General features: G+C 31.0%; 3 protein-coding genes across 10 annotated transcripts in view; 2 read left to right on the top strand and 1 right to left on the bottom strand.

The window, feature by feature from the left end:
- Positions 1 to 2199, top strand: part of LOC119840645 (collagen alpha-1(XV) chain-like) — a 116078-nt gene extending 113879 nt beyond the window's left edge. For all 8 annotated transcript variants that reach the window (XM_038367336.1, XM_038367335.1, XM_038367333.1 and 5 more), the window contains one exon: positions 230 to 2199. In XM_038367336.1, coding sequence (XP_038223264.1) covers positions 230 to 329 — 100 coding nt within the window. In that variant the 3' untranslated portion in view covers positions 330 to 2199. The remainder of the gene's footprint in view (positions 1 to 229) is intronic.
- A 5094-nt stretch (positions 2200 to 7293) lies between these two features.
- LOC119828232 (multiple C2 and transmembrane domain-containing protein-like) lies at positions 7294 to 13721 on the top strand. Its single transcript, XM_038350335.1, has 14 exons — positions 7294 to 8103; positions 8863 to 9028; positions 9233 to 9381; positions 9964 to 10107; positions 10335 to 10521; positions 10818 to 10996; positions 11221 to 11422; positions 11673 to 11818; positions 11952 to 12114; positions 12203 to 12250; positions 12341 to 12444; positions 13007 to 13116; positions 13195 to 13292; positions 13581 to 13721. Exons 1-14 carry the CDS (start codon positions 7667 to 7669, stop codon positions 13629 to 13631), a joined length of 2184 nt encoding a protein of 727 aa, XP_038206263.1. The 5' UTR covers positions 7294 to 7666; the 3' UTR covers positions 13632 to 13721.
- Positions 13722 to 13748: 27 nt separating this feature from the next.
- Positions 13749 to 17992, bottom strand: LOC119828293 (cysteine sulfinic acid decarboxylase). Its single transcript, XM_038350410.1, has 4 exons — positions 17610 to 17992; positions 17179 to 17472; positions 14817 to 15184; positions 13749 to 14556 (listed from the first exon to the last, which is right to left on the bottom strand). Exons 1-4 carry the CDS (start codon positions 17871 to 17873, stop codon positions 13953 to 13955), a joined length of 1530 nt encoding a protein of 509 aa, XP_038206338.1. The 5' UTR covers positions 17874 to 17992; the 3' UTR covers positions 13749 to 13952.
- Between the last annotated feature and the right edge of the window lie 2213 nt (positions 17993 to 20205).

Raw genomic sequence — 20205 nt, 5'->3', positions numbered from 1 at the left:
CTATTTAGTGTGCTATAGTTATCTATATCCTTCAATAACAGTTAAATAAATTTATAATCTTACAAAGTATTGGTCCCTTATTTGATTAGGCTCGAACTGGCTTTCTCGGATGTACAAATAGCATATTATCTAAATATTAAAATTCTCCTAATATTCTCTCTCCATCGATCTGGTTCCCTTCTTTTCTAGGATGTCCGGAATTATCTATTTTATATTATCTTATTTTCAGGTACAATTCGACTCTAGACGACGAAGATTACCTTTACAATGCGGACGAGTACCAAGAACTACTGAATGATATATTTGCTCAACCGTTTGCAGAGAACTAGGTAAATGTATAGATGAAATTGATGTGTTATTTATTATTGGAGTTATGAATTGGTTGACGTTTATTAAGATTGCCGCTTATTGAAAAATGTTTTATTTATGAAAATAAATATTGATTTACAACTATGTGAAAGTTGAACATGTGTAATATTATATATTTTGATGATTCCCTTAAAATAACAAAGTAATTCTTAACTTATCAAAATAAATACTCACTACTCTCAAATTAGTATTTACCGTTTAAAGGAAGATGAAGTGCTTTATTATTCAATTTAATTACTTATTTTTTATATTTCGTTTGATTTGCATCTAACTAAAAAGTAATCGCTTAATACTTTTCAATGCTAGCATTATATACATATTAATTATTCTATTTATAATTATTATTTACAAAATATATACCTGAGTAAATTTGCGTTTCGTAAAGCCATTTTCTATCGATTAATTGAAATTTAATACCTATAAATTAATTACATTTCGAGAACATCTTTACAATTAATGAACCATTATGATAAATATATTGTAAAATAACGTTTTATTCTGGTCTTAAGTATGTATGACGGACTTCGTTCTGACAAGATTGAATAAAAATATTAATGGATTCAAATAATTATCATGTTTTTTTTTTGTGATAATGTGTTAATTCGTGGATATAAATGAGACTGTAAATATAAAATTTAATTTCTTAATAATTAAGATGATTTAAGCTATAAGTAAATTATTGTAACTAAACAACTGGCTATTATAAAATTGTGAAATTATTTTTATCTATTGTAAATCATGTTAATATTTCTTTAAAGTTATTCGGAGTTTAAAACAGAAAAAAATACTGATATTTAAAAAAATCTGAATTTTATTCAAGTACATGTTATATTCCTATAGAATATGTTTCATTAAATTAACATAAAATTAGTTCAATACACTGTTTCTAAGGCTTAATAACCGAGCACATGAACATTTATAAGCACAAAACGTCTATACATTTCATAGAAACATTTCACTATGAAAACTAGATTAAATCAGTTGATGACTTACTAGCCTTTAGCTTTTAGAAATAAACAGCTTACTGCAATGTGCCATGTACCGATATGATAAAGTCTGAAATTATCTGCACAAGTATGTGAATTATGTATACTCTAAGTTCATTATAGTATTACAAACAAATGTTTACCATTAGCCGTTAGACTTAAGCCCTAGTCGCAATGCTGTTTTACTGTTTTTGTATAAATTTCCTTTAGTTTTTAATCGTATGTTTAGTTCACAAGGGGAAAGATAAGGTTGATAATTGCAAGAGGTAGGCATTATGACAACGGCGCCTTACCTTCTCTAAGAGCGTCTATTGCATTGTATTTTCGTTGCATAATAATGTAAACCAAAAAATATTAACTGTTAGAAAGTATTGTTTATTTAAAGATGAAGCGTAGCAGAGACATGATGAAAGAGTAAACTATAACTAAAAATCATTATTATAATTGATGTATCAGCTGCATGTTTAAAAATGCATTTGGAAAATGTAATAATAACATTCACTTATTCCAATAAGGACACATTTTGTTGAGGAACTATGTTAGTACCTTAAATATGAATTTATTCTTATCATTGATGCAAATATCCAAAAATAGTTTTAGTAATCATTTCCATTACATATGATCATTGTAAATTCATCACTCAAATTCTAAATATTAAATACGCCAAAGACAATGAAAATTATATAACCAAGGGATTATTTTACGAAAATAGTAAAATGGATCATAGTATTAAGACATGACATACCATTAAGCATTTATACGTACATAAGAGTTAAGCTTTTTTCGACATCGAAATGATATGTATTATTCGACTGTATTTATACAATTTCTGAATAAATGTTTAAATAACATTTAATATGTGTTTTATTCAATATGTATACAATATTCAATAATAAAATTACTTTCGTTATTCTAATTACCTTTTCGCCCGTGAAATCAAAGGAAATTCTCATGAAAATTACATGTTTCATTCGTTAAAAAAGTGAAAGCAACTTGATATCTACAGAGAAAGTTTGAGACCCGAGAACAGCAACTATGCGAGGAACGCTTGGACTACCTCTTTTGTTTTGTCGACTCGGACGAAGCCGCGGGCAAAAAGCTAGTAATATTAAATATAATACTTTTTTTAAATTACTAATAAGGAAGGATATATAACACTCACTACTACTAGAAAAATGTTGAGAAATTATTATGAAGAATTTATGTTACAAAAAGATCAAACATTACCAAGCACACATACCATGATATTATCAGGATAACATAAACCACTTTTCTAATTATTTGGTTGTTTGTTCTTAATGATGAATTTCTGACCCGTTTTAACCGTTTTCAGTGGATAAAAATTCTTGGGAACATATGAAATATGTCACCCTGATAACATGAAGATTTTTGGGCATCAGCGAGTGCCTAATAAATACATATGTAACAGCAACCTTGGAATCGATACACAGCCAAAATAAAATACAAAACCGGCCAGGATGCAATATTTGCAAACACCTGAAGGCCCATGCATATAGCCGAGCAGTTCATGAATAAAAATCCCATGAATATTCACGTTACCGGTATATTTGACAACTCAGTTGATAAGTGAGTTATTTGATAACTAATGCAGAACTGAATTTCGAGCTTAATCGAATCTTGCAAAAGCTCGTGTGCTAATTTTCAGCACGGCTCGTGGTGCGAACTGCAATTGACAGATTAATTGGTTCCCATTCAGGTGAAGACTTTCATAGCGGAATTCCGGAACATTTATTCTAGTATATGGAGCAGAATCTAACCTTATGTTCATTACAATGTGAATCTGTACTTTATCTAGTCTCATCTGTGCTAAGAAAAAGCGTTCGCTTTAACACAATTTCCTTCTGAATATCTTATAACCTTGAAATAGTTTCTGCGAAAGGCAAACTGCAATTTTGATAAATATAAGCAGAAGTTTTAGATAGGCGCAACTAATCAATTATACCGTAATTAATATTTGGCCGGTTTAGACAAAACACTTTAAAATGTAATGTCGAAATAAAACATAATTACATTATTTATATAAAATTACATTGACCTCAAAGATTTCAACTGATGAATAATTCGTATAAAACCTGTCGATGTTAGTTACATCAGGAGAAGCTAAACCAAACAATGTAAAAACACAAAACCAGCAATGTAGTCAGAAACATCCCTGAATATTAAACAGACATTAGAAGCTTAGAGTAATTTTAAAGCAGAGCAAACTAAAAGCCAAGCTAAATCCCAATCGAATATAGCCTAGATTCGAGTCGACTAGCGAATTTACGAATATTCAGGTTTCAGTTTCTCCGATTCAGGTAATTAGAGCCAATCTAAGGCGATCTGCCCATCCTGTAATCTACTTGATACGGATCAGCCAATTTCCCGGTTATTTCACAGGCATTGGATACTAATATTTTTATTAGTTCTCAATAAAGTAAATTTTTATTCTATAATAGATTTTTCTATCCTTGGTATTTATCAATAAAGTATTACACAATAATGGTAAATGGTTATTTAATAAGATATTATGGTTATATAATAAGATGTTAGTTAGAGACGATTAATATTTTTTTTGATCCCAGTGATCAAATTATTATTAAATTTTACAATTAAGTTCAGCATTCATCCATCCAATTTATGACTGTTCAAATTATTGCTTAAGTTAGATATTTTATTATTTGTTGCTATATCGGTAAGAGGTAAAAGGTAAAGGTAAGAGTTAAACGTTACTTCTGAAAATAGAAACTGCCAAGCTATCACGGTTAATGAGATACAGCCTGGTGCTAGATGGACAGACAGATTAAAGACTTAGTTCTAGGGTACGTTTTACACTCTCTAGGGAACTTTATACAACTTGGATGATTTTTTATTTTACGCAAACTTTTAATCGTAAAATCCTCCACTGAACCTTGCTATACGAGAAAACTTACACAGGTAGTAAATAGTTTTGACATCTGAATATTTATCGTCAAGTTTTATTTATAACATGCCATTAAAAGTCGTTATTCGTTTATGTATCATCAAACGTTGCGTGTGATAACAATTACCCGAAGCGGTACAATGTTCATATTTGTTCAGACCCTAATAAACCTCAAAACTTTATACATTTATACATATTACATGAATTTTCCGAGTACATTTAGCAGTGATCTATTTGTTTTTCAGAGTGTTTTTGTGGATATTGAATTTCCTTTCCAAAAGAAGAAAACAATAAAAGCAAAAGAAAAAGAAAATATAATAAAAGCAATTAGGTGTATGGGTGAATTTGTATACAATTAGTTCATTAGCATAAAATTAAAACATAATGAATCACATTTAGAAATTAGAATTCAAATCACGTTTTGAATGCAATCACAGTTCGTATATAGCGTCCTTTTACATAAGCGAAACTGTAAAGTAATGAAAGTTCGCTTAAATATTTGCAATTAAAGTAAAAGTCGGTCGTAGGTGATCCTATAGAGACGTGTCCTGTGGGAAATTAACCGCAGCAAAGCGATCTCCACGGTACTATTTGACGAGTGTATTTCCATATTTTTCCTTGCATTCGTTTATTCTACCATGTATCGCATTTTAAACTAACATTTATTTGGAATACTCTTACTAAAACATTATGAGATATTAATATATATCTATTGAATATAAATATTTCTTTGATTCATTTTTTGTTACTAAGATAATTGTTGGTAAGTTACATTATTTAAAGAAATGTATTTAATTGCCTTTATTTTAACATTTGAAAACCTAATCAAGCATAAAAGTGGACATAAGCCGTAAGAGAGCTTGATATGCACTTGATATCAAGTAGAGTGTTATAATCCTTGCTAATATTCTAAATACGACTATGAAAAGACAATTAAAATATGTATTTTGCGTGATTGTGTTGTCCATAGTTTTTGACCATAAGGTGGAAGATTGAGAATTCTTTATCTATACTTGTAATGTAAAAGGTACGGTTTGTGAATTTGTGACTTTGTGACGTTATAGAGAGATCTACTGAACCAATTTTAGGAATTATTTTACTTATAAAATGCTATGTTATCTGTGAGTGTCACAGGCTATATTTAATTTAGTTTTTATCGGTGCTGGAATGAAAAACTAGAAAATTATACTTAACCTTTGATGAAAATGCATTTTTTAACTGTTTCTGTAATCAATCAACCACAACTGTTCGTATATAGCCAGTAAATAACTTCAGTTAAATTAAACTAGGTTCACAAAAAAGAGAATCGGTAAAAACTTTCCGTTCTAATTCGAAAGTTTATAAGAGAATAGTACAGTGCTCGAAGACCTGACTTCTAATTCAAAAGATTTCAAGTTTCAATTAAGTTGTTCCAAGTTGACCGTAGAGTAAAGATAAAGCGCCGACTAAACTGGAAAACCTTTGAAACTCGTTAATGAATTAGAGAGGTGGGAGTTTATTGATGATTATCTGCTAGTTAGGATTTATTTCAGATAAATTGTATTGGACGTGGAATGTTCTAGTCTAATGATATAAAGCAGTAGAGTTTGTTTGTGTGTTTATCTACTGGAGCCATTTCATCTCTTTCTCCGTTGGCTACTGTAACCCAGGCGTAGTCGGGGCGCTAGTTGATGCAATAATTTGAGAATAATATTACAATTTACTGTAGGTCGTAAAAAATTGATCCTTCTCAACTTTTGGAAGTCTTATTTTAAACAGATGATGTCACTTGAAGTACCTATATAGCTATATCAACTCAAACTATTGCAAGATATTTGGAATTTAATGACTCAAATATACGATATCTACAGAATTTAGGAAATATGCAGTTGTTATATTTCATTAATTTAAAGGGAGATTTTGTATCTTTACATAGGTTGCTAACCGACCAACTGTTAATAATGATAATTATTTTTAAGAAAAACCTTAATTGCCTTCAAATTGTCAGAACTAAAACACAAAAACTGCAGTCGAATTGAGAAACAAAAAACAAACAAAATTCTAAGACACTGAAGTCAGAAGCCAATTAAAGAAACGATCTATTTTGAATCGATAAAACTCACTTAAAACGTCTTAAGACGACGGAGGTTTCATTTATAGCTTTTTTAGTCAATATCTGCAAAATCTATATCGTCACTAACATCCACAATGTTATCGAATTAGATAAAAATAATACTTTTTTAATCTCTGAAGAGAGTTTTCCACATTTTTCAAATAATATTTGCAAGATAAGAAAATCGAAACTATGGACAAATGTTGGCATATTAACACTGTAACTTATGTATGAAATCACTTTTCACTATCTAAAAGATAATCATTTCGATTACGGATTTAACATTACAATAAAATAAAAGCTGATATCCAAAAGATGTCTTCAGACACAAATATCGTTGGACATTGTAAGTCATATCCTTTCCATATCTTGGGACATCTGTAGTCTTCCATCCAATACGTAATAAAAGTAGATAGGCATCATAAATTCTTAGAGAGATGACTCTATGCCGTACGCAGGACCACATCGACCTATACCGATCAAATTGTGATCAGATATTCGTGAGCTGAATTTTTACAACGAATATCGGAATAAAAGGGGAATATTTAAAAGGTATATAAATCTGTATCGGATACGGGTGTTTTCTTCGCTGCGTTATTTTAAAGATATAAAATTTTACTTTTAAAACAACAAATTATCACAATAATGGTCTTTACTTTTATCCTTCCACCATTCACGAGAATGAAATACACTCAAAAGCTATAAACTAACGAACTATTCAAAATCTATTAAAATAATTAATTATTTCTGCGATCTATCTAGTAGTTAGGTAGCCCCATTTATCAAAAGCATAATGTTGCTACACCAAAAACGAGGCGCAATTTCCAACGAAACTCATAATTTGCGGCTGACGTGACTAACCGTTGGGCTCCTTGCACACGAGGCCCATATATTCACCTGAACATTGATGCTCTGCTGCATTTGACTCTTTTTCCGCCGTCATAAGCATTTTCTAACTTGCTGAGTCGTGCATTATCAATTCAACCGGGAAATTAACCATCAACAATGCAGTTTAAATACCGGGCGACGTTAATATGCAATTCCTCGATTTTATGATTGATTTTGAATAACTAAATGTACACTCATGCCACTTTTTAATATGAGGTGATTAGGTGTCAGAAATAATCCGCATGCGCCACGCCTGAATAGCTGGTACTTTTTATATTCGATCATTCATAAGAGATAAGATAAACTTGAAGATAAAGCGAATCCATATTCAACATATGACCAGTGTACATTATTAATGTCGTAGAGCGTAACGATAATGATAGTGTAAATAAATCTTTGTATTACGAAATGGAAAGTGATTCAGAAGAAAGTAAACATAAAAATATATCAAATTCAATAACGCGGAGGCATATCGCTAGACTTCACGACAGAGTTCAAATGAAGTATGGAGAAATGCAAAAAAAACTACAGAAATCAAAATCAATTGATATTTTAACATCACTTAATGAAGACGATGTGTTCAATAATTATTCAAAGCATGTTAGTACAAGTGATATCAGTACGCTTAGTGAAGGAAGTGAAATTTCAATTAATTATAGTATTAAACGTGAAAGCATGGCGTTTTTGAGTGCTAATAAAAATGACGCTATATTTTATGAAGTTAAGCATAAAGAACCTGAAACTGCATCTATCATAAACAATGATGCATTCAATTACGAAAGTGAAGAACAGAAAAATAACGGTATATTTTTGTTTGACGTCCCTTTTAAGGGAAGTTTAGAATCGTGAGTATATTTTTAGTCTAGTCTATATAAATAAGGGCACAGAGCATGGGCTCTCATAATAAAAACAAACTAAATGGCTCATCAGCTGTTAAGAAAGTCAATCTGCAAAATTTATAGATGTGACAATCATGTATCCCATGCATTATAAAAAAACCTTGTCAAGTGCGAGTTAGAGTCCCATTATTGGTTTAATTTGTTTCTTTTTTAACTTAAAAGTTTAATTTTTCATAAAATATGATTAAATGCGGTTAAAAAATCTAATATTTTATAAAAGTTCCTTTCTTGAACCGTTTTTGCGATAACGCGTGAGCGTAGAACCGAGGGATCCTGGGTTCAATTCCCGGTGGAGACGCTCAAAAAAACTGTCTCGGTCTGGCAGGACACAGAAGGCTGATCACCTACTTGTCCTTAAAGAAAATCGATCAGTAAAACAGATGTATCATCACTTCACTTTTAATCTACTAATTTGATATTCAGGGCCATAAAAAAGATAGCTTATGTCTTCTGATATCCCAAGCAATTGCTGAAAAACAGGTCTTGAAAGACAGACGGACATACGAATAACGAAGTGATTAAGGTCCGTTTCTTTTTTTTTTTGACGGTACGGAACTCAAAAATTCTACATTTTAAACAACTTACAAATAATAATAAAATATAGATAATTAGATATACAGATATAACAATAAGAAAATATATTATAGATATATCATAAATTTCTAAAAAGCATATAGTAATTTAACAATAATATACATATTATAGGCTCAATGAAGAAGCTAAAGATAGCGATGAGTCATTTGAACCTTCCACTCCCAATACAAAATCACTGAGAAGTCGTATCGAGTCAAAAATACGTGAGGCTACAAGACGAAGGAAAATTGAGAAAGAAAAATATTCCAAAACGAAAAAAGATGATCGTGTGGAAAGGGTACGTAATTATCTTAACATTCTCTTTACGTTGAATAGCAAAAGTATATACAGAAATGGATCATAGAAAATACGTAATATTAATTGTTTGCCACGCTAAATATCAAAACTTCTCTTATTTATACGATCTACTGAAGTAATTTTAACTCAGACTTAGGTACAAGTTTGCTACTAAATAATTTACTAAGAATTTCCTTTCATTCAGTTTATATTTTCAAATACGACAAAAGAACATTTCGCAAAAGTGATAAACAAGAAATCTAAAATAGCAACTGTCACTGTTGCTCTGATAGAAATTACAGGATTGGAAGAACTTGAAGAAGAAAGGCCACGATCTCTAAGTTGTCGTTTGAGGTAAGAACAAATCATTCGTCAACAGCTTTTATTTCTTTTCACTGCAGGGACATAGGTTTTCAATGCCAGGGTTCAGCTCGCAGACGCTAAATGCGACTTGGCGATGTCATTTCGTCGAACTTGGGAATCTTAGACATGCTGGTTTCCTCTCGATGTTTTCCTTCATCGTTTCAAGCAATAGTGTTGTAGATAATGTGCAATTTTTATGTTTTTTTTATCAGCTGAACGCTTGGTCGGGCTCGACTTTTTGATTAAAGTCCAAACACACATTTATATATTGTTATTTACCTTTAATATACCTCTACTTATTTATATAGATAGCTATGATAAAATACTAATTGATGTAAATTACTATTACTGAGAAAGTAAATTGAGAAATATTTTAGTAGAACCTATTATTTAATAGTCAAGAAATCGTTTTTAAATTAATTCGTACAGTTTAATGGTAATATTACGTAAGGTATCGCATTTTAATAATTATGTTAACACGCTTCTTTGAATATTAGTAGAAAGAGCTACAGTGATGTCAAATCTGACGCTTTGAAATTTAATTTAACATTAAGGATTTACTCCATTTTCCAGGCTTGGATCGGAGAAACGGAAATCTAAATTAATAAAGAGCCACGCAAGCTCGGTTAAATTTCAGGAGCTTCATAATTTTAATTTATACGACGATGATTATATTGTGGAAATTGTAGTATGGGATAAAGATATACATGTCGGAAGGTACCTTTTCAAAACGAAAACTAATCGCATTAGAAACACTTTCTGCAAAATCATGATGACAGTGATTGTTGAAAATCGATTTATGAGCTTGATATAAATAAGCATTGCGAATAATCGATACTATTCTAATACATATAAATATTTATTAATTATTATTAAATTAAAATAATCAATTTCAAAATACTATAAAAGCAGGAATTAGCTATTGATTAATGTGTCTATTTTAGGTGTGTCATAGATCTGAATAACATGGAAAAGGAAAAAACACATAGATTGCGAATTAGTTTAGAAGATTTTGAACAGGTCAAAGTATACATTTTGCTTACTATAAGTGGTCTTGCGCTCAGCGATACTGTATTTAGTATAGATGAAAGTGAAGCGATACAAGAAACTGAAGAGAAGAGAAAACAGTTTGTAAGTCAGAACTGCTTTTATTTTTTTTATACTAACCTTGCGTAAATCTGTATGTTTCCACTCAATTACACAGAAAAGCTTAATGGTTATGAATGATTCTGGACAAAACTTGTTAAAGGCAACAAAAGCATATTGGTTATATTAAAATACAAATCAGTAACTATAAAATATATACATTAAGAATAATTTGAGTTTGAAATGTTACATTTGTTTGATTAAATCATTAACAACCTCGGTTCATGGGAAGTGCGATCACAAATAACAATAATTAAACTTTTTATTTTTCCATTTTACAGACGTGGTACCGCATTTTTGACCAATTTTCGAACGTTGGATGGATGTCCGTTATTGTATATGGTGCTAAGGGCTTAAGCGCACAAGATTGCTATTGTATTCTCAGTTTAGATAATGAATGGAAACACACAGCAACTGATTATAAAACCAATTCACCAAGTTGGATGAAAGTGTACACATTGTAAGATTTGTCTTATGTTGTAAGAATATTGAAGAACGTTGATTAAAAGAGGGGATTTAAAAGAGTATAAAAATTGATTTTCCATTACTAAAATATAAATAATATAATAGAAAATGATTAATTTTTTTTGATGTTACTTGTACGTGTAATTGACATTTAGAAAAAATCATACACAGCTGCAGATGTAGAAATAGCATAATGACAATATATCTGATTACTTTCAGCGAAATCACTGACATAACATCAATCCTAGAAGTAAAAGTATGTGACGAGAGAAAAGGTGAGGAAGTGGGGAAAATCTCTATACCATTACTGAGCATTACGCCCGGTAAAAAATGGTACGCACTGAAAGATAGCACGCAGCGTGAGCGAGCCAAGGGGAATAACCCAAGAATATTATTGGAGATGAAAGTGTTTTGGAATCTTGTAAGTATATTATTATTATCCTCTATGAGCGACGATAGTGCCCCATTTATTGAGGGTCTTCTACTGTGGTTTTCGCTATTCTATTGCTATTCAAGCCAGACAAGCGAGCATGAGAGCATTATTACTCGAACGTAATAAGAAACCTCTGGAAATACTCTTTAAAAGTATCATCGAATCGTTAAAATGGGACCTCTCATTGTGAAAGACACCGCTTACGTTATATTATTTTAAAATGTTCTCATCCTTACAGGTTAAAGCATCGCTCAAAGTTATAAATCCAAAAGAAGTGAATTTATTACACACAGATGAAAAACTAGACAGGCATGTGCTGGTAAGAAACATATCTCGAGGCAAAGTGGTAACAATGTGGGTGATAAATGCTTTCAAACTAATAAAGTAAGTATCATAATGAGATGATGCCTTGTTTTTAAATGATTTAAAACAATCTTAATAAAAATGTGTATTTCTTTAATTGTTAATTGATATTTGAGTCACTCTCAAATAAGTAATGGATAAATAATATTTTCAGAACATGCTTCGAGTGGGAGTCAACAAAATTAAACATAATTTCGCTCACAGGCTGGCTAATTATGTGTTACTTTTTTAAAATCTGGATGTTGCCCTTACTTCTGCTCGTACCATTTTTTATATACCGGCCAAAATCATATTGTTTAATCGATTGTAAGTATTTTGTCTGAATTAATGGTTGTGAACTATATCATTAAACATATATCAGGTCATACTATTATTTTAACCTTGTCTGTGACAAATAAAATAAAGTTATTTAAAATTATTCCAGGGAAGAAAATTTCAACAAAAACAGAAACCGTCAGTGAACAAAAGGTGAGAATTGTTATTATCGCTTAGGAGTAGTTCTTTGTCGTACAATATGAATTTTAAATAAATTATAATTTATAGGATGATAAATCTCTACGACAAAAACTCCATGAATACCAAGAAACGATATTAGCAGTACAAAACTTTATAGGGACGGTAGCAAGTCTCGGAGAAAGCATCAAAAAGTATGTATATGGTTTGATTTTGTCAACGATTGGATATGCTTCGGCATTGTACAGCTGTTTCGCTGATTTTTCCTTCCTTGTTAAAAGTAGGTGGTTAGCCTGTGTCCCGTCAGACGATTCCTTTCTTTTACTGGCAATTAATCCAGGTCCCCTTAGTTTAAAGATTATGATTTTTTATGAGTCTGTAAATATCTACTAATATATGATATAGATATGGACTGAAAACCTTTGTTTGTTTGAACACTGCTAATCTCAGGAACTACGGGGCTGATTGGGATAAATCTATTTATTTGCTGCACGCTCGTCTGATTAAACCTCTGACTTATTTATAATCCGTGGTTCTCACCACTGAATCACTTCTGCTGCCACTTTTTGCTATATAAATATAATTTTCTATATAATACATATAATGTTACTCAACTGCGCTGCAAAATACATTTTGTTAAAATTTGCATATAGATAACAATTCATGACTTTATTATACTTATATATGTACCATATATATCATATATATATTTACCAATTAATGAAGTACACCTACTTATATATTCTTCTGTTTTAGCCTTTACAACTTTTCAGTGCCTTTTGTTAGTTTCTTGGCAATATTTCTAATAATTTGCATTGCACTTATTATGTTTTTAATACCTCTTCAATATATTTTAATGGTCTGGGGTGAGTCTGATAATTATTATGATTTTCTTTCTATTCACCTTCTAAGGTACGAGATATTTCACGAAATATTATTTTCAGGTATTCATAAGTTTACAAGGAAAATATTGAAACCAAATAGAATAGCTCATAATGAAATACTGGACTTGCTCTCTAGGGTTCCTGATGATATTACCTTGGTAAAATGGCTCTTACGTTTTTAATAGATTTCAACTTCAGGATACAATTAAAGCTACAATCCTCGAGTCGACAAAACATTTTTATTCATAGTCTTTTTAGTAATATTTGTATATAATAGTCATATCGATTCAATGCTTAAAAAATACTCAAATTGACATTTTTGTTCGTATATCTTTATTTTGTCTACTTTATGTGATAAGTGACTTAATCTTAATCTGATTATATGAGCATCAAAGCGTCGCGTTTTTATCAAGTCAAAAACGTATTTAATAATTTCTTTTTTGCAGCATAACTATCAAGAAATACCTCTGGAACATATTTCAGATGATGAAATTTAGTGATAGGTGAATATTTAAAAGCTATTTATTGTAAGGAGCTAGATGTGTTGTGAATACAAATTAAATGATCTGATGTTTAATCTAAAAAGCTATAATATAAACAAAAATACACCATTATTAAAATGATTGTCTTTTATTCACAGCAATAACTTAAATGTAATAACACTATAATAATTGTTTTGTTGGTTGCAACGTAATCATTTATTTTATTGCCAATTACAAATCTATCTACAAAACAATTTATAAATTAAAATCACAGGTTACATGCATTGTGCAATATACAAGGTTGCACGTTACACTCATTTTAGTTTATTATATGTTTTAAACAATTAATTCGGCTCCGAGCCTCTCGAACTCATTAGCGAAGTAGATCATATCCTTGTGGTCTAAGGCCGAGTTTTGAAACACAATCCGGAAAAAGTTCACTAATTTACCTTGCGGCTGATACGTGACCATCATAGACCCTTCCTTGATCATTTTCTCCTTTATTTTCGGGGCGACCTTATGTAGTCTTTCGTTGTAATCTGGGTCATTCTCACGCCCGCGGAGACACCTTGGAATGTACCAGAACATAATATTTGTGCATTCCGGCTTTTCGATAACCAACCGGAAGCCGTCGCGGTGTTTTATATGCTCTAGGAAATAATTAGCGATGTCAAACAATCTGTCGATATGTTTCTCGAACCCTTCGCTACCTTTCGCCTTCCACATGAACCAAAATTTGAGGACGTCTGCTCTCCTTCCGCATTGTATGTGCTTATCGCCCGTGTCATATGTTGTGTCGTAGAATTTGTCTTTTTGGAATAGATATTGAGCGTTCGAAGAATGACCCTCGGCTAGAAGATTCTTATGCTTAGTCAAAAATGTGGAGCACTGTTGAGGCGCCGCCAACAGCTTGTGAGGATTCCACGTTACCGAATCAGCTCTGCGATTGAAATGAAAAATGAAAAATTAAAAAAATATATCGTGAACCTCGCTTGCCTCCTTTGTGGAAGCAATTTAATCAAACCTATTAATGGAGGAATATATTATAACAGAAGCTAGCATTCATAGAATTATATCAGTTTCCTGTTTTATTGCTTGCATTGCGCAACTTAAGTATCCACATAAACCTTCAATTAAAGCACCGTTAAAATGTCACTCAATAATTAGAGTCAGAGAATTAATTAATATTGATTAACTCACAATTCGATTCCATTAAGAAGATATTTGTGTTTCTTTGACATTAACGCACCGCCTCCCCACGCGGCGTCCACGTGTAACCACAGATTATATTTCTTGCATATTTTAGAAATAGATGGTAAAGGATCAAATGCTCCGAAGACTGTCGTCCCAGCCGTTGCTGTAACCATGAAAGGCTTAGATCCCTTGTCGAGAGCTCCAATGATTTTGGCTTCTAAGTCCAGCACGTCCATTTTGCCATACTTATCAGCTTTAACCATTATGCAATGATCGCTACCAATGCCCATAAATGAAGTGAGTTTTTTGGTCGAATAGTGAGCCAATTCTGAAGTAAACAGAACTAAATTTGGTACGGCGTACACTCCTTTCGTCTGAAAAATATTTCAATGATAGTTAGTTGTGATGTTTAAGAAAAATATTCATTGCGTCCGTGTAATAAATACATTTGATAATATATTACACGGACGTAAGATAAATGTTTGTTTCAATGATGTTCTATATTCTACGGTCTAAAAGCTTGCTTGTTTGTTTGAACGCGCTTATCTCAGAAACTACTGATGAAATTAAAAAAAGTACCTCATCGCGATCCCTGAATTCTATGAGCTATATACTATGAATGACGGGCGAAGCTTGGGCAGACTGTTAGTGCTATATTTATCCACATACATATACGATATATACTGGATTTTTGCCTTTCTGGTTTTTATTACAAAATCATAATTGAAACTTGAAACATTATTACGAACAACGCATCGTATTTTAAATTTTTATTCTAAATTTGGCGTATTTATATATCGATAAGAATTTTATGGATACAAACAATAAATAGCATAGCGCAAATAACAATTACTTGCCATGGAAACAAACAACACATTCTACATTCATACACTCGGATGAACAATTAGTTTAAGCTATTAAAACTTAATTAAATCCTCTCTATGCAGTTGCACAATATAAAAAGAATATATTGTTATGCATATAAAACAAAGGATTATTATAATGAGCATAGTTTTTCTACGGATATACAAGTAAGTATATATCAAGATGGTATAGTGCATACAGACAATGATTATAGCTTTACTTTATTGGTTATGTGCTGTGTTTGATTTTATTTGTTCTCATATTGGAGAAAGAGAATATACAGGGTCCCGGAGAAAGAACCCTGGGTTACGTAAGGCCCCCATGTCCACCACCAATCCATCACCATGCTACTACATTTGACGGCTGCATCACACGCAATAGTTAATTCATTCGTGACATGGATTTTGTATCCTCTTAACTTTATATAAAATTAAAACTGAACTGAAATTAACTTTTATTAGACTCAATAGATAGTAATAGAGTTAAAATGTTGTCCCAGTCCTATTTAAAAGATGAATCAACGATGTATGAATATATTACATTTTATAATAAAAATTGTCAGTTTGTTATAGAAAAAACGGAGTTTTCAATTTTGATTGATTGAATTTTATTTTCGGCATTAATAATATATGCTTGAATTTAATTAAAGTGAAAATATAGACAAATAATATAAGACTTATACGATTCCGAGGAAAATTACGTCAAACATGGTTAATGTATAAGGTAAAATAGTAATTAATTAATTTCTAAATATTACATATAAAAAAAATGTTTTTCTTATCCATGTATATTTTCTTATTTATATATATTTAAATCTCTAAAGTCAATAATGTCAACATTTTTTAAATAAAAGATTGTGAAGTTTTTGTTTGAACTAGATAATGTCAAGAAAATTAGTTCGACCTGACGGACGGAATCGAGTGTAATCGCGGGACGAAACTTTTCTTCCATAATACGAAAATAACAGATAAAAATCTACTCGTAATTTTAATGAGGTTAAGGTAACGATAAAGCACTTCCGAAGAAACATGTAATTACATAAAGTAATACATACATCGTACACGGCCGAGAACTTTAAATTATTTAAGATTATAATGGGTATTGTACCAAGAATAATAATTCATTTTGCTATACCTAATGAAAATATAATTAGGGCTTATGAATCTAAGAGCGGCCATGACTTCAACAGTATCCATTAAATATTGAAGATTTTACGTAATTATCTTTTCGTGATATTTTATATTATACTGTTTTTTTTTTAATTTTTGTTTTGCATACACATTCTTTCAACTTCAAACAACAGTTTGTCAGTTAACAATAAATAAGAGTTAAATCTATTTTTCTGTATCTGTACACGGTAAATAATACAAGGAGGATAATTATTCGATTAATCTACTGTACACAATCAAAGAATGTTAGTGTATCCGATACTGAGAACTTTATAATTTATATTAAGTATAAAGGATAATAAATTAGCATTTAAAGAATTAGTATAGAAACTCACCTTAACTTCTGGAAAGTGGTGAAACCTGGCGCAGCTGATAGCATAACCATTGGATATGGAACCACCAGGACAAAAAATCCCATCTCCTTCACCTTCGGGCCAGCCTACAATCTTTCTCATTTCCTTTAACACCTCTTCTTCCATTAATATGAAAACAGGAGCCACTTCGAAAGTATAAACGCTAGGATTAAGTGCATCGGTCAGCCACTGTCCAATGAGCCCGTAAGGATCCACGGATGAGAAAAGTTGGTTTACGAAGTATGGGTGGGCTGTATTCACGGAATATCGTGCAACCTAAACATGGACATTTATTAAATTAATCACAATAAAAGTACATTATAGTTTAAGAAACTAGCTGGGACTGTGTAAATTGATATATAAAAATGACAAAAACAATAATTAGAAAATAAAAAGGAAGCAAAGGTACCCACGTCTGCCATAAACGTCAAAAGCTGCTCATGAGTCTCTGGTCCATCCCGAGGCTTCAAATCAATGATTTTCTTTATTTCTTCAGGAGGAGCCCATTCCACCACTTTCGTACTTCTTGTCGATCGGCCAAAAACGACTCTTTCGACCAAAAAATCCACCGCCCGCCGTAAAAAGTCTTCATGTTTCGACCTCTCAGTGAGGCTTTCAAAGAAAATGTCGTTCCCTCGTTTATCCCCCGTCGCGATAATTGTTGAATCGGCCGGCATTTTGATGAATTAATTTAAAGTCTTTAACATTTGATTGAAGAACTTCAGTTAAACTACTGTTAAAATAATACAATTCTACGAGCGACCACGGCCATAGGCGGTGCGATTTTGGCGCGCCATTCAACGCGTAGCCTTCTTAAATACATTCGAGATCAATTCACTTTATAAGGTTGAAATTGTTGTGCGTTCCATAAAATTACAAACGAATTATAAACGATTGAACAAGATATTGTGGTATGAATAATTCCTTGTTTTTATTAAATAGCTTACTATAACACTCTCCTTTTCATATCCACATTGCGTTGAAAAAGGTTTAAAATTACCAACCAAACGATTATTTATCACTAAACTTGCCATACAATCACAGGTTTTTTTGGTTTTATATAATTGGGGTACAATTAGCTATCTACGTGTAAAGTGTAGTGTATGTCAAATAAATAAATATGAAGTTATATGATTTTCAATTTTTATCGTAATTAATTTCTCTTGACCTTCTAATATTTGCGACCCTAATTAAATTGTAGCATGAACCAAATCTGACCTTCGTTACATGGTTAATCAACTGCAAACGACCATCAGTGAGACCTAGGCAAATTTGTTACACTGAAAGACACAATTTTAAGAAATCAGTATTTACAAAATATAAAACTGTTTTGCAGAAAAAGCAAAAATCCTTCAATAATAATTCTTTGTATATGAATTATTGTTGATAGGTTTTTGTTTAAGAAGCTTATTTTATAGACGTTTATAAAAATATTGAAAGAATCATCAATCTCGATTCTATTTACAATTTCGATTTAATAATTATAATATGTACATATATGAATTACATTGCTTGTCCGCGATGGACTCCAAAACTACTCAACTGATTTTAATCAAATTTGCACACCATATGCAGTTTGATCCAAATTAACGGATAGGATAGTTCATATTATTTCAATTTAGAATAAATGACCCGGGCGGAGCTGAGGCGTGCAACTAGTATAACATAGGAAGATATTTCGGGTATTAATTAGTCGATAGAGCTCATTTAACACCAAACACATAAGAACTAGCAGAACTTTAGACCGACAACTTTTAATATTATGATACAAATAACATTTTAATAGAAAGTATAATAATAAATTGATGATTGATATCACATAATTATACTATAGGTATATTTAGTTTGTTTACGTAAGTACGTGTATAGTAGTACAGCAGACATGTCTAAAGCAGCGCATGGGAACGCAGACGGATTTCTGTCCTTCACAATAATATTATGACATCCCGGGGACCGTGAGTATCCTATGTAATATTTACCTTATTTTTCAGTGGGTATATCTGGCATGAGATATTCATTTAAAAACAAACAAAAATTAGTCGATATTTACTTGATTATAAGGATATAAATCATTAAGTGTGGGATCTCCCCTTTGAAAATATTTACTTGGAATCAGATCATGAGATAAAAATTTTCCCGTTCGATTAATTCATAGACTGCCATCAATTTAATGAAATAAGGCAAATAAAAGATATACAATATGTTTAATAACAAAAAAAATGTAGTATATATGAAGACGTGACAAGTGAAACGGGAATGCTAAAAAAAATACTAAGAAAAATAAAAAATAAAACAGCTAATTTTTTTAAAGGAAATCTACAAAATAGACACAATTCATATATTTTTTTAATCCTATGGTTTGATCAAATAAAAAATACGACGTAAAAAGGCAAAGGAGTTATTACTGACATTGCGATTTGAACAATTGACATTGAATTGCTTGATTCCTCAATCAAGAACCCCTCCTAATATCCTATATTTATTTAATTAATTAATTAAGTGCTTTCGTCATTGAATTTACCTATCAAGGACATTTAGAAATTTTTATGTTCGACATCTGAGTTTTCTTTGTGAGTGTATCATTTTCATAGCTCTCATTTTAAACGTATAATATTATTAACGCTGACTTTAATACATTTAATACAAATATAAGATAAATTTTATATAGTAGAAAAGAATGGTAGGAAAACCACAAGGAAGAATGTACGATAAAAAATGTCTGTTATTTTTAAGTACCTACTGTACTTACATCTTTAGTTTACTTAATTAAATATTTATTTTATACGGTATATTAGTATCCGGGAAAAAGTCTTTTTTTATACATCACAGTTATTTTATGTATGAACTCGTTTTTTCAAGTTCGAAATACTTGTAACAAACAGATACTATGTTATTATAGTAACAGCTATTACTTACTAGGAAAAATGAAAAATGTGTAGAAAACCGGATTTTATGCCAATATAATAAATAAAAAATAAGTCGTCTTCCGTGCGTCGTTTTAAGTTGGAA

The sequence above is a fragment of the Zerene cesonia genome, chromosome 7 (genome assembly GCF_012273895.1).
Source record: "Zerene cesonia ecotype Mississippi chromosome 7, Zerene_cesonia_1.1, whole genome shotgun sequence".
Taxonomy (NCBI): Eukaryota; Metazoa; Arthropoda; class Insecta; order Lepidoptera; family Pieridae; genus Zerene; species Zerene cesonia.
Note: the sequence above shows the minus strand (reverse complement) of the source record. Positions and strands in the feature narration are given on the sequence as shown.